Here is a 13,102-nt window from a genome sequence, read left to right as displayed (position 1 = left end):
CCCTGTCTCTGTACCCCACTCTGCTACCCAACACAAGTAGCCTGTTTGCAAACCAACACTTTTATTGTTAACAGAAACCTGCCTGAGAGAGTAGGGGGCCCATGGTAACCCTAGAGGGGCTATGGGCAATGGGTATCTGGGGTCCATGGGAGAGATGGGTCAGTGCAGTGAGGACAGCTGGGGTCACCACTGGGGCCTGGGTGGTTAGAGATGGGCTCTGGGGGACCAGCAAAGGGCGTGGGAGCCATGGATGAGCCAGAAAAGCTGGGTCTTGGCTCCCCCTGGCTCATCTGCAGGAGGCCTGTAAGGGCGATCAGCTCAGGCCCACTGAGCCAGGCAGTGGAGCAACCAGGGGACTGAGTGGGGCAGACCCGGGGGGACATGATAGGAGGTGGGAGCAGCAGCTTCGGAGAACCCATCACCTGAGGAGAGAGGAGGAGGAAGTGTCTCCTTCCAAGCCCTGCAGGAAGGCTGCGGCAAGGCCAGGGTAGGAAGAGTGCTCACCTGCTGAGGGGCCTCAGACAAGTACAGGGGAACACGCTGTCCACAGGGCAGCAGAGGGTCTGATAGAAAGACATCTTCACAGCACATCACTGGGAACCCTGAGAGGAGAAGCTGCTAGGGTGACAGGCTGGGAGTTCCCACCTCAGGGAGCTCTCTACACCAATTCCCTGTGAAGCTCATACAGCATCTGTCCTGAGCCTGAGGGGACCAAGAGAAGTTACCTGCATCCCTGGGCACCTGCTTGCCATTCTGATGTCCTATTGTGGGGGCCAGGGGCCTGTGGCCCCTGCCTGAGGCTGCTTCATACAGTGGCCAGAAGGATGGATGACCCAAGGTTCGGCCTGAGAAGGAGGCACCTGACCCACAACTGGGCCCCTGCAGGGTCAGGAAAGACCAGTGGAGCTTCAGCCCCCTCCCAGGGTATCCCTGCCCCACCCTGAGGCCGGAGCCATAGGTACCCCCTACTCACCCACAACAGCCCAGGTCCTGCTTTCGCCTCATAGTTGGGGTCCCACGGTGCCAGCAAAGTCACCCTTGAGGGGGCCAACTCCCAGGCCACCTGCGGGGAAAGGGGAACTGGGAGGGAAATTTGAAAAAATTAAAACAGGCTCAGGAGTCACTGAAAGGGTATTGGAAGATAGAGGTGGCAAGGACCTGTACCTACCTGAGGTTCCCGAGGACTGCTCAGCAACCAGGCCTGAAGGGGATGGGGTCAGCAGATGCTCTTTCCTGGTCCAGGAAGGCCTTGGGGACTGGGGCTGAGGGCTGGGGGTAGTTGGGAGGTAGATTCTAAGATGCCCCAGTCACAGCCTCCCTCACTCATTTCCCCCGTCCAAGTCTGAATACTTCCAAGGGAGGGGCCAAGGGTGCCTGGTGGGGAGAGACTGCACATACCCATTTTCGATATGGTCTACTGAGATTTCCTCACATTGTGGGCCCCCCGTGTTGTATTTCCCCCAAGTGCCTCCTGCGTGCCCCTCACCTGTCCTGCGGGGGTGTTCCTGGCTCCCCCAAGGCTTCCTCTCCAGAGGTCCAGGCCTCACTGGGGTCACTGCCCGCCAAGGGGCCCTGTTCCTCCGGTTCCTGCTCCTCACCTGCGCCCCACCGAGAAGGCCCGGGCAACATGCCGCGTCTGGGGGGAAGGCAGGGCAGCACCTCTGTGCCCATACCCTGGCCCCCCTGGCGTCCAGCCCCGCCCGTCTTGCCTCTCCCTGGTTCCCACGGTGCCTCCACTCAGTCCCAGCCTCCCTCAGCAGCCGGCAATACCTTGGCACTCCGTGTGAGCCCAGGTCACCCGCCCCACTACACAGCGCCTCGCCGCTACGCCGGGCGCCTACGTTTCCGGGCCACGTGGCGCGTGCTCCCGCCGGGGTCCCGCGGGCGCCCCCTGGCGGTGGGGTCGGTGCGCCAGGTCTATCTTCAGCTGAGTGTGGAAGGGTGGCGCAGAGCACAGGTCACTGCAGAACCTGGACCTGGATGCTGAAGTGACCCCCTTCCCCGCAACGCATGGCTTTTGTTCGCAGACACACACACACACACACACCTGAGCCGCAACTTAAAGACCTTCGGGCTTCTTTATTGCACTTGACACAACATCTGGTGCCCTGTCTTCCATCCCAGACCCTCAGCCACACCTAGAGGCAACCAGGTGCACCTCGCTGGGCTGGCCTGCTTCCAAACCCTCAGGCCAAGGGGCGCCAAAGGAACATGGCCAGGCCTGAGGCCGTCCCCACCAGTCCGCGCTACGAGAGAGCAGAACCCAGGAGTGGATGTTCTTCTCTGTTCCTTGGTCCCAGGTGGGTCGGGGACCTGTGCCCCATGCCCCTACCTCAGCCCCTAAGACTGTTCCAGCAGTGCATGGACGACAGCAGCGATGTAAGGGAGGCCCCTTCCTGGGGCCCCCTCCTCTTCCAGGATGTGGTGGGGCTGACACAGGGATTCCTGGGGGGGGGGGAGGGGCTCAGGTTAAGTGCCCCTTTACACCTTCTCCTCTGGGCTTCCCTGCTCATCACAGAGGGCAGAATGGGAGACACTCTAGAGGAGCTAGGTCAAAGGGGGCTGACAGGATGGCCCTTCAAAGTGTAGGAAGCAAAGGTCTGGGGTACCCTGGACACAGCTTGGGGACAAATGTGATGAAAAGTAGCTGCCAGCATAACAGAACGGAGATAATACAGGGACCCAAGGCTCAGAGGGGAGCAGAGACCTGTTATTTCCAGAGGGAAATGCTGGAGTAGGCAGGCTGGCACATGGAGCCCAACAGGCACTGCCAGGACTGGGCCTGGCCACAGCAGGAGCAGACACAATACAAACACAAACACACACGCACACATACACACACACGCAGAGGCTGCCAGTCTATACAATTTATACAAGAGATGGGGACCCAGCATGGGCCCTGCATCCCCCACAAATATAGAGTTCTCTCCACAAAATACGGATAATTTAGCCCCCTATAGCAGGAGTTGAGGGCAAAGAAAGTAAAAATTGGAAGGTTAAGATCCACCCCCTCTAGGGGAGCAGAGGGCAGGGCTGGATGGGAGAGGGCATGAAGGCACCATCAGCACTGAGAGGGGAAGGGCTACAGGAGGGTGGCCAGAGGCTAGGGGCCCAGGGTCTGGGGGCACCATAGTGGGGCCTCTGAGTTCAGTGTTTGTGAGGGGAGAGGAGGTTCACTAGTGTCTTTGGTGGGGCTGAAGGCACCACTGGAAGGGATGGGGGTTGTACAGGAGTCTTATAAATAGAAATAGGGTGAGATGGTGGAGGAGGGGTGACTTCAGATCCTAGGAACCCAGGAACCGAGTACAGACGACATAGAGCAGCAGCATGAGGACGACGTAGAACAGGATGAAGCCTCCCAGACCAGAGGGGGGCCAGAGGGGTGGGGGCGCTCTGCCCTCCGCCCGCTTCACAGCCTCCAGGGTGGTCCACAGCCCCTGGGAGGTGCCCTGGAGGAGATCCAAGGGCGAGCACAGGTCAGCCTGGGAAGGGAGAGTAGGACAGATGGACAAAGACAAAGGGTAGACGTCAGCAGCAGCAGCAAGACAATCCTTTCCGCCCCCTTCCCTCACATGCCAGGGCCAGAGGCATGCTAACATGCAAAGTGTGGGGAAGGGAGGCATGCAGGGAAGGGAGACATGCAGCTAAAGGAGATGTGCAGAACAGGGGCTTCCTTCTGGGAAGCAGACACCTCCTGTGAATGGAACCCCCACCATCCATGCAGAGGGCTCAGCTGAGCCCAGAATGCCACCGCTCTTTATAATAGAGACCAGCCCCCTGGACTCCTGAGAACACCCCTCCCCCATACCTCAGGCACCCCCATTTTTCGACAGGCTTCTAAGAAACTCTCCACATTCTTCTGAGACTTGAGGGTACTGAGTTTTGGCTGGGGATGTGTAAGAAAGAAAAAAGAGTAAGGGAGGGGCCATAGAAGTCCCCTATCCCATTCCTCACTTTGGGCCCCAACTGACCACGGCGGGTGAGGGCACGTGAATGAAAGGCACAGAGCGGGGCCTCAGCTGGTTGGCCAGCTGACAGAGGATGACACCATTAGCCAGAGCCTCTGCCAGGTCCTCAGGCAGAGGCCGCTGCAGTCGTGACTCAAGGACCTGGGAGGCAGGGAAAGGAGGGGCAAAGAGGTCAGGGTCAGCAGGGAACTCTAGAGCCTGTCCCTCCCATCCTCAGCCAAAGCATCAGGGTGGACAAAGCGGGTATTGAGGGAGGCCAGGAAACTCCAGGAGGTGCCACGCTGAGCCCAGGCCCCACCCACACAAATCCCACCTCTCACCTGGCGCAGCTGAGACATCAGCTCCTTCTCATCCAGAAGCTGGGGGGATCGCCGAGGTCTCAAGACAGTGTCTGGTGAGGAAGGACCTGGAGAAAAGGAGGGTGTGTGGGTTGTCTCTACTACCACCGTAGACTTTGTAATTGGCTCGCAGTGTCTGGCACCCACATCTCTTGTCTCTGTGCTTATGGGATTTTCAATACAAAGGGACAATTGATCAGAGGGCTCCCAGGCCAGAGTGGGTGATTGAAGCCCAGGGGTTAGTGCTGGGTTAGCGTTGGGTTAGTATTGGGAAGGGGAGACCCACCTGAGCCACTCTGAGAAGAAGAACGAAAAAGGAAGCTGTTTGGTCTCTGGATAGAGCCAAGCGGCCGGGGAGCAGGCGCTGTCACTGGAGACCAGAGCCAGGGGAAAATAGCAGGTGAGAGAGGCATTCCCTCAGTGTCCGATTCTTCTCTCAGGCCACTAGGACCCAACCATTCCCTCACCTACACAAGCCCCCATCCTCTCCCCAAAGCCCTGGCCCACCTGATCCAGCTATAGGAAGGGGTTCCTGGGAGTTGGGGGCTGGGGCAGGGGCAGGGGCAGGGGCGGGGGCTCCAGGTCCCCTTGAAGATCCCAGTTGGGTAGCACTGGATTTGGGCATGCCACTGAGGAGAGACAGAAAAGGAATTAGAGGGGATGGTCAGAGGGAGGGTGTGTAGGAAAAGGGCTCAGGGAGGTAGAGTCTGGGAGGACACATACTTGTAGGTGGCCTGAGTGGACAAGGCAGCAGCACCTCCGCCAGCAGCCCTGACCCCGAGCTTTAGAAAACTAGAAATTGAAGGAGATGTGGAGTTAGCAGTGTCAGGCGGGGGGCTGCCAACCCCGAGGGGCAGAGTAGCTCAAGAGGGCTCATTTCCACTCATTTCCAGTGCCTTCCAGCTGGCAATAGCCCCATGCCCATACCTGTCCTTCCTGGGGGCCCCCCACACTCCACTCTGCTGCTGCTGCTGCTGCCGCCGCTCACGCTCCTGCCACAGCTGCAAGGTGTCTGGGCGCCGCCTCTCCTCCCCAGCCGGATCCTCCCGCCTGAGGGACAAAGGCAGGATGAGAGGGGTAGAGAAGGTCAGGAGAGAGGAGAGAAGGTGTAGGAAGATGGAGTAAAGGGAAGAGGTGCCAGCTCTGGTGGCTCTGGGTACCTGCTGCTTGGTGCCCTCTCCCCATCCCCTGCCATAGGGTTTAATTCTGGTGGCCGCTGCTCCTGAAGAAAAAGAGCAGAGGGGCTGAGGGACGACTGGCTTGCATTGATCCCTTCCTCCAGCTCTCTTCTCACAGCTGATGGACATACAGACAAGGACTGGCCCCTCACCTCGGCAGCACCTCGCTCTTGGTCCTCCCCAGGCACATGGCTGTCAATGAAGTCAATATGCTCGGGGTCTCCATCAGCTGGAGAGACCAAGACACATCAGCAAGCAATTGAGGGCCTTAAGGTTTGTGCATTCTCCTCAGCCCCAGGGCCTCTGATCGTACTACTCACCAGAACCGTCCTCCTTCCGCTCCCTGGGGCCCCGAGGCTCCCGGGCCAGCTCGGAAATCCGGAATGACAACTCCGAAAAGTCATCTGTTGACTAGAAATGCAGAAATGCAGACATGGAGACAGCCTCTTTGTAGTTCTGGGGGCTCATGAGGTTCAGGGCCTATCTGTTGCTGAGCCAGCCCTTCCCTGGGATACTTGGGCAAGGAAAAGAAGAGGACAGCTCCAGCCACCATCTGTCATTCTGAGATTGAGAAGTACAAGGCAAAGGGTCCTAGCTCAGAGATTCTCCCCCAGGGCAGAGATTGCCAGTGTCTTTTGGAAAGGAGGCACTTACTTACCTCATTTCCAGACCACCTCTTGCTACCACTGTCAACACTGTGGAAGCCTGAGTCCAGCCCACCATCGTACCGACGTCCCGGAAATAAGTCCTCAGCTGGGCTGGAGGCAGTGAGGGAGAGCTGGTCAGTGTTATACTGGGCAGCAACCCCCACCCTTGCCCCGCCCATCCACCCTCCAGAAACCAAGGGGACCCTAGTGCCAGGAAGGGGCATTAAGGATCCAGGAGCTTCCTTCTTTCCCACATGGGACTTACCAGGGACTGAAACTCGGGGGGCGGGAAGGGGCCAGGTCCCCCAGTGCAGTACCCCCACGCCGCCCAGCCTCTGTTGACAAGTACTTGAAGATGTGAAGTTTCCCCTTCAGGCAGATCTAAACGTGAAGAGGAGCATGAAAGGAGTTAGGAGGAAGCAAGGGGGCACCCCAGATCCTGCTTGGCTACCAAAGAGATCCACCGCCCCCCCCACTCCTGTCCAGTCTCGGCCCTGTCCCCACAGTCCACTCCAAGTCCACCCCTCACCTGGGCAGGAGGGCTTTGCAGGGGGTTGCTATCCAGCAGAATGACCTGCAGGTGCCTGAGGCGGCAGAAGGAGACCGGGATGTGGGAGATGCGGTTACAGGAGAAATCCAGGCGGACAAGAGGAAGGTCCCCCAGCTCTGGGGGTGGGTGAGGGAAGAGTCAGAAAGTACACCCAAGAAGTATGCCCTTGTGCTCACTTCCTCTGCCCTCTGCTCTGGCCAGCTGGTCACCTCTGGGTCCACCACAGCCTCTGCCCTGCTGCTTTTCCAGTTCAGATCTGGCCCACTTTCAGGCTTCCCCTCCTCCATCAGGCCTTTTGACTTCAGCTCCTGCCCATCCCAAGTGCTTGCTCATTTTTCCCTCCCTGCCCATTCCCCAATCCAAGAGCTTTTTTATTCTTAAGTGATCATCACAAGCCCCAAACCAAACTGTGACACCACAATGCTCAAAAACCTTCCATGACTTGCAACTGGGGCTACTGAGGGTGAGTGGGCTGTGCCCTACACAAAGGCACTCATGCAGGAGGGGCTGCAATCCCACCTGCACTTTACTAGCCAAATCCTGCCCTTTTGGTGAGGCTGTGCTCACCCACAGGAAGGGGTGCCTTTCTCTAACTCTCAGAAAGGTTGGATTAGTTGTGGCCTAAGGCACAGAATAAAAATCACCACTCCTTGGCCAAGTCAAGGTGTTCATGATCTGGATCAGTCCATGTTTCCCACCTCACTGCCCACACTCACATCAGACAACTCTCTTGCTTCTAAGCTTCTGGCCTTTTCCACATGCTGTTTGCTCAACTAAGAGAACACCATTGTTGTCATGCATCTTTCAAGGTTCAGCTCAAGTGCCAACTCCTCCATGCAATCTTTCCAGACACAAGGTTGGAATTTATTGCGCCTTCCTCCACGTCCCTAGGGCATTTTGCTGAGGTTGCTTTTATGGCTCAGCGAGAGCCCTGATCAAATGCTTATTTGTATCCCTACTGAATTAGGAAGAAAGAGGGCCAGTGTAGGAGTAGGGGACAGCCCAGATAAAACAGAGGACCGCCTGACTCCTGTCTCTTGTTCTTTGAAACCAAGGTTAGCATGGCACAGGTCCTTCCTGCTTAGCCTTGGCTTGCCTTTCTAACTGCATTTGTGCTGGACCGGGCTCCCTCCCACCTGCATGCTTTGCACATGGGGTTTCCTCTGCCTGGGATACGGAAGTGGAGAACTCTCCTTTAAAGTTCGGCTCGTGCTGTGCCTCTGGGCAAAACCTTCCTTAAGTCCCCCAGGCTGAGCCTCTGCCTCCCTCTAGCTCCTGCAGCTTTCTAAGTATCCTGTTTAGCACTTCCCTCTGCTTGTCTCTCCCATTAAATTAAGATTTAATTAAGCCATTAAATTTTAAGACTTGGCCCCAGATCTGAGTGACATCACTAACATTTACCTAGTCCCCACCTAAAACACAGGAAACACACACACAAAACAAATGCTAGTCAAATAAAAGGTGTGCCTGCTTTGGAGCAGAGGCTATCAAATGTTGGGATGCATCACAATTAGCTCATTAAAATGGGGCTGCTTGGGCTCCAGTGCCTGGCCCCACTGATTCATACTCTCTGGGGAGGAAGCGCAGGGCATCATCTGACTCAGGTGTTTGAGACCTCCTGCCATGGTGAGTGGTGACACTGGGTAACCCTGAAGGTCCCTTCCGACCTTGAGATTCTTCAGGGTGCCAATGCACTTACCTACTCCTCTTCCTGTGTCTTTTCCCACGTTTGTAAAATAGAGCTAATAACGTATGCCTTGCCAGCCTTAGAGGGTTGCTGGTCAAGAGCAAATAAAATAATTTAGTTTGTTTTACATACTGCAAAACCCTGGTCAACTAAGGCATTATTTTTCTGCGAAGATTCCTTTTCTCTGACTTCTCAAGATAGTGTCTCTGTCTCTGTCCACCCACCATACCCGCTTCCCTGCACCCTTCTCTCCTGTCCTTCATTTTCCTCACCATCAGGCAGGGTGCCGAGCTGGTTCCTCCGAACATTGAGATCCCGCAGGGAAGAGAGGCTGCACAGCTCTGTGGGGAGGGACTGCAACTCATTGCTGCTCACATCCTGGAATGAGGAAAGAAGTAGGAAGGAGCCACAAGACCAGGGGCACCAGAAACTGCCTCCTGTCTCTGGCCACCTCTTTTAGTCCTGGCCTTTCCTCTAGGGTGCATCCTTCCTTTCCCCGACTTCCCCTCAAAAAGGTCCCTGGTCCCTCTTGTTGCCCCACTCCCCATCCTCACAAGCTGCCGCAGGCTTCCCAAGGTGCTGATGTCTGGAGGCAGGGCTCCCAGTTTGTTGTTGCTGACAATGAGCACCCGGAGGGGCAGCTGGCAGATGTAGGGTGGCAGCGATGACAGCTGGTTTCGGCTATGGAAGGAAGAAAAGCAGTGGGCTCACTCACTTTCCAGACACAGTGTTCCAGCATGGCTCTCCCCTAAAGGTCACACCGCATCCTCCCCTGGCCCTGCCTCCCTACCTGAGGTTGAGGTAGGTGAGGGCTGTGAGATTCCCCAAAGCTGGGTTCAGGCATCTCAGGCAATTGTGGTAGAGGCTCAGGCCCTCCAGGGATACCAGCTGGCATGCTGCCTCTGGCACCTCGGGGAACCGGTTCCGGGACAAGTCTAAGGGAAGTGAGTGTCAGAGGAGAGCTGTGGAGCTGCCCAGCCCTGGACAGGAGGACCTTGAACTTTTCCAGGGCTGGCTGTCCAGCCCTCTACCTCTCAAGCAGACCTGAAGAATCAGACCTATAAACCTGGGCTCTCTGGAGAGAAAACAAAGCCTTCTGCAAACTGGAGCCCTTACCAAACATAACCAGAAAAGCAAAGGGGAGGCAAAGATCTTAGGGTAACTGGGCTGGAGAAGCCCAGACTTGGGGGAGTAGAGACGAGCCATGACACCGTCTTCAAACACCCAAATGAAGGGCTATCCTGGAAGGGTAGCTGGACTCTGTAACTCCTGTTGTTCCTGCTGCTCTGTGATGCCATGAGAGGTAGAAGGCAAAGGTCATAGGAGAGGGCCAGTGCTCCAAAGAAAATAGCGGGGATGGACTGGGAGGCTCAAGGTAAGGATATGGACAACCTGGGGGGAGACTTCTGAGAAAGCCTATCCCCCCTCATGGGCCCTGTCTCCCAACCTCAACCTTTTTTCAACCCAGGGGCAAAACCAGGGGTCATTAAAACCTGGCTCTAAGGTTAAGGCTGCTGACAATGGACAACTTTTTCACTGGCACCAGAGATCCAGAAGCCAGGTCCAAGGGTCTACGAAGTAACATACTCCCAAAGACCAGGAAGGAAAGGCAAGTCAACCAAGCTGAAGGTGGGAGCTAGAGTCCTCTAATCCCTCTCATCTGGGCACACCTTCCTCAGGGTTGGCTCCTTCCCACCCTCTTCCAGCCACACCAGCCCATCTCTACTTCCTTTCTCACTGCCCCAGACTTCAAACAATTAGTTCTTTTGCCTGTGTCTCGGGCACAGAAAGGAGCAGAGAGGGTAGGAAGAAGAGCAGAGTCTATTACTGTCCCCTTATCTCAAGCAGTTGCTTGCTAGTCCAATGCAAGGAGTCAGGCATTGAGGTTCCCACCAATCTGGAGGCATTCACTGCTTAGACCTCTACAAACCTAGCTTTCTGTTTTTGCTGCATAGCTCGTATTGGGAGGGGCCCAGGGCCTGCTGGGGAAAGTCCTGGGCAGCAGTACTCGGGTGAGCTTCTTAGGTGGCCCTCCCCAGAGAGAGGTGAGCAAAAGCTGAGGGGAGGAGAAGCTGGGGTATATCCCCCAAGGAAGTAAGTCTTGTGACAGGAAATGAAGTAGAAACAATCTATCGGGTTCTGTCTTTGGTGGACTCTGTGTTTGCCAGGGCAGATGATAGCCTGATGCCCCTGAAATCATTGTCTCTCCCTCTTTGCTCCCTGGTACACAGAGATAGAAGACCTGTCATGGGAGAAGACAGTTCCGGATAGGGTGGGAGGACCAAATGCAGTCCTCCTACTCTCACCCTCCACCTGCCTGCCTTCTCTGCATCCACCAAATGTGTGTTCGCGTACATGTGTGGAGGAAGGGAGTGGAGAACAAGTTATGATGGGGTAAGCAAGTGGTGGGGGCAAAAGCAAGGAGCAGAAGGGAGCCCGGGCAGGAGGAGGCAGGGCACAGGAGACACAGGATGTGGTCTGTGAGAGAATGAGCTGCACTTCTCCTTTGTGAGAGTGGCCCCAACCCCCATCTCAGGAGTCATCCTACTATCAGGCCCCAGGAATGGGAGTCCAAGGGATATCACCGACCTGTACCATAGGAAACATGCATAGAAAACGCTGATTCAGAAAGAGCTGGGGAAGCAGAAAAAGGTTCAAAATGATTCTGGCAGCAGAGCATTTCAGTCTGGGTTGGAAGGCAAGGAAGTGTGGAAGGCAGAGTATGGGTAACACTGACTATGTTTTTGTTCACTTCCCCTTTCTACCCCAAGCTATAAGCACTCTGCTTGAGGAGAGGGGACAAGACAGACCCCACTTGGTCTAGAACCTGGGCCCTGAAAGGACTGAGGATTGCCCTGCATGAAGAGCAGGGCAGGGAGAGATAATCAGAAAGCTGGGATTTTCCTGCTTCACCACAGAAGCTCACTCACAGAACTGGCTGCACCCTGAGCCGGAATGCTAGGGGAGGAGTGGGAGAGGGGGGAGAGCTGGGAAGAGCGGGGAGTTCTTGGGAGTTTTCCCCAGGAGTCCATTCACAGAGACAGAGCCCTAAGGAAATAAAGAATAACATTTGGTCCTTGTCAAAAAACAAGCAAGGGGGAGGGGAAAGGGAACAAGACTGCAAGTGTCACACAGCTGCTGAGGTCGATCTGGAGCTTGGGGGTTAGGTGGCTGGGGGAGCCAGAGAGGTTGGCTCCTACCGCTCATCCATTCCCTGAACTCATTTACTGCACAGTGGGCAAGTTAGTTTACCCAGCAATCCAAGAAAGGTGGAGAGGCTTAAACTGGTTCTCCCCAGAACAGTGGGGAAGTGTGTCTGTGCCCACTTGAGTGTTTGCAGGTGAGCAGGCACCTGATAGGGGACAAATGCAGTCCCAGGGCAGTGTCAACAAGAAGACTCTCATCCAGCTCCAAGTCCCACCCTGGGCTAGGCTGGGGTGGGGCTTAGGGAATGCAGTCCTCCTCCCCTCTTCCAATCCCTACCACTCCTCAGCTGCCAGCCCAAGGTCATAGGTTGCCTCCAGAGCAGCTGAGGCCTGACTCACCTGTCGTAGTCGAGTATCCCACACCCCACCAGCAACAGATACCAGAGTGGAGGGAGCATGATTAGAGGGGGCATGTGGGCGGGGGAGTGGAAGTCTCTAGGTTCCCAGCACTTCTAGCTAGGAGATAAGATTTCCTTCCTTTCAGCAAATGCCTCATGTTCCTCTCCCTAGGGAAAGCAGAAACTGAAATAGGAATTCTAGGGTCCCTATGAGGTCACAGGCTCCACAGTGACCTCACACACGCCGGAAAGAGGAGGAGTCTCAGATAAGAGGGTCAGGAATAATAGGCGGAAGAGCTGGGGAGAAAAGAGTTAGGGGAGGTGGGTGTTTTGCTTCTTTCCCGTAGGCTGGAGGTCTAAAGAGTGGAGAGGGCCAGAGACATTAGGGGGCGAGACTACAAAGTACACAGAAACATCGGGTTGCTAGGAACAAATTCATGGGAAGGGGGTGCCTAAGTCTGCTTGGATCTCAGTGGAACAGGGTAAAGAGTTGCAGACGAAATGGATGAAGAGAAAGGAGTCATTAGAGGGGCTCGTGGGGGCTTCTTCATGGAAAGGTCAGAACTGAGGTTGAAGAACTCATGCAAATGAGCCAACGAGGTGAGGGGCGGGGCAATTCTACAGGTGCGCCAATATGCAAATAAAGAGAAACGGAGGGCGGGGGCTCTCACAGCATTCCGTCAGGGATGCTAGGCGTGCCATGCAAATAAGAAATGCATTCCTGTCTACTAATTCTTGAAGTGGAAAGGGGATGGTATCAGGCTTATGTAAATCAGAAGGGTCGACGACCCCAACAACCAAGTGAAGAGGAGGGCCAGACTCCCCGGCCCCGAGAGAAACAAGCGAAGGGGCGGGGCTATGCAAATTAGGGTCCTGGCTCCGCTCGCGGCCGGGTGCACTCACCAGCCTGGGTGATGTCTGACAGGTCGTAGCTGCGGGCCGCGCCCCGAGGGAAGTGCTTCAAGCGCCGGTTAGACAGGTTCAGGGTCCCGGTGGCCACGGCTTCCTCAAGGGCCCGCTCTGCACTGCGGCTCCCAGGCAGACTCGGAGATCCTGCAACGGAGGTCGCGGCCGCCGCTTCCTCACCCCCGGCGGCAAGTGGGGCTGCTACCGCCGCCGCCATCCGCTCCCGGCGGCTCCTGCTGCCTGACTGACGGGACCGGCCGTCCCTTCTTCCCCCTCCCCCTCCT

General features: G+C 56.2%; 2 protein-coding genes across 3 annotated transcripts; both read right to left on the bottom strand.

Moving 5' to 3' along the window:
- Positions 1–40: 40 nt before the first annotated feature.
- On the bottom strand, positions 41–1,917 carry SAP25 (Sin3A associated protein 25). The gene is made up of 6 exons (XM_039849489.1): positions 1,487–1,917; positions 1,169–1,269; positions 974–1,080; positions 726–879; positions 505–602; positions 41–422 (listed from the first exon to the last, which is right to left on the bottom strand). The coding sequence occupies exons 1-6, from the start codon at positions 1,669–1,671 to the stop codon at positions 120–122; spliced, it is 948 nt and encodes a 315-aa protein (XP_039705423.1). The 5' UTR covers positions 1,672–1,917; the 3' UTR covers positions 41–119.
- Positions 1,918–2,059: 142 nt separating this feature from the next.
- LRCH4 (leucine rich repeats and calponin homology domain containing 4) lies at positions 2,060–13,069 on the bottom strand. Of its 2 annotated transcripts, none has more exons than XM_039849487.1 (18): positions 12,816–13,069; positions 9,159–9,303; positions 8,923–9,049; positions 8,641–8,746; positions 6,661–6,797; positions 6,397–6,512; positions 6,143–6,242; positions 5,805–5,895; positions 5,637–5,713; positions 5,467–5,528; positions 5,234–5,356; positions 5,030–5,098; positions 4,814–4,935; positions 4,593–4,676; positions 4,289–4,374; positions 3,972–4,109; positions 3,809–3,886; positions 2,060–2,445 (listed from the first exon to the last, which is right to left on the bottom strand). In XM_039849487.1, exons 1-18 carry the CDS (start codon positions 13,033–13,035, stop codon positions 2,341–2,343), a joined length of 1,986 nt encoding a protein of 661 aa, XP_039705421.1. In that variant the 5' UTR covers positions 13,036–13,069; the 3' UTR covers positions 2,060–2,340. The 2 variants fall into 2 exon arrangements, with proteins under 2 accessions (XP_039705421.1, XP_039705420.1); XM_039849486.1 differs by lacking the exon at positions 2,060–2,445 and adding an exon at positions 2,853–3,482.
- Positions 13,070–13,102: the final 33 nt, after the last annotated feature.

This window comes from Pteropus medius, unplaced genomic scaffold (genome assembly GCF_902729225.1).
Source record: "Pteropus medius unplaced genomic scaffold, Ma_sr-lr_union100, whole genome shotgun sequence".
In the NCBI taxonomy this organism is placed as follows: domain Eukaryota; kingdom Metazoa; phylum Chordata; class Mammalia; order Chiroptera; family Pteropodidae; genus Pteropus; species Pteropus medius.
Note: the sequence above shows the minus strand (reverse complement) of the source record. Positions and strands in the feature narration are given on the sequence as shown.

What these genes read in the sequence shown, in the direction of transcription:
- LRCH4 (XM_039849486.1), bottom strand. Translation starts at nt 13,035, where the DNA reads ATGGCGGCGGCGGTAGCAGCCCCACTTGCCGCCGGGGGTGAGGAAGCG. An exon ending in TTCTTCTCAGAGTGGCTCAG is followed by an intron (nt 4,375 to 4,592) that starts GTGGGTCTCCCC and finishes CCTTTTCTCCAG; the next exon opens with GTCCTTCCTCACCAGACACT. An exon ending in ACGTGCCCTCACCCGCCGTG is followed by an intron (nt 3,887 to 3,971) that starts GTCAGTTGGGGC and finishes ACACATCCCCAG; the next exon opens with CCAAAACTCAGTACCCTCAA.
- SAP25 (XM_039849489.1), bottom strand. Translation starts at nt 1,671, where the DNA reads ATGGGCACAGAGGTGCTGCCCTGCCTTCCCCCCAGACGCGGCATGTTG. An exon ending in GGAACACCCCCGCAGGACAG is followed by an intron (nt 1,270 to 1,486) that starts GTGAGGGGCACG and finishes AACTACCCCCAG; the next exon opens with CCCTCAGCCCCAGTCCCCAA. An exon ending in GCAGTCCTCGGGAACCTCAG is followed by an intron (nt 1,081 to 1,168) that starts GTAGGTACAGGT and finishes TTTCCCTCCCAG; the next exon opens with TTCCCCTTTCCCCGCAGGTG.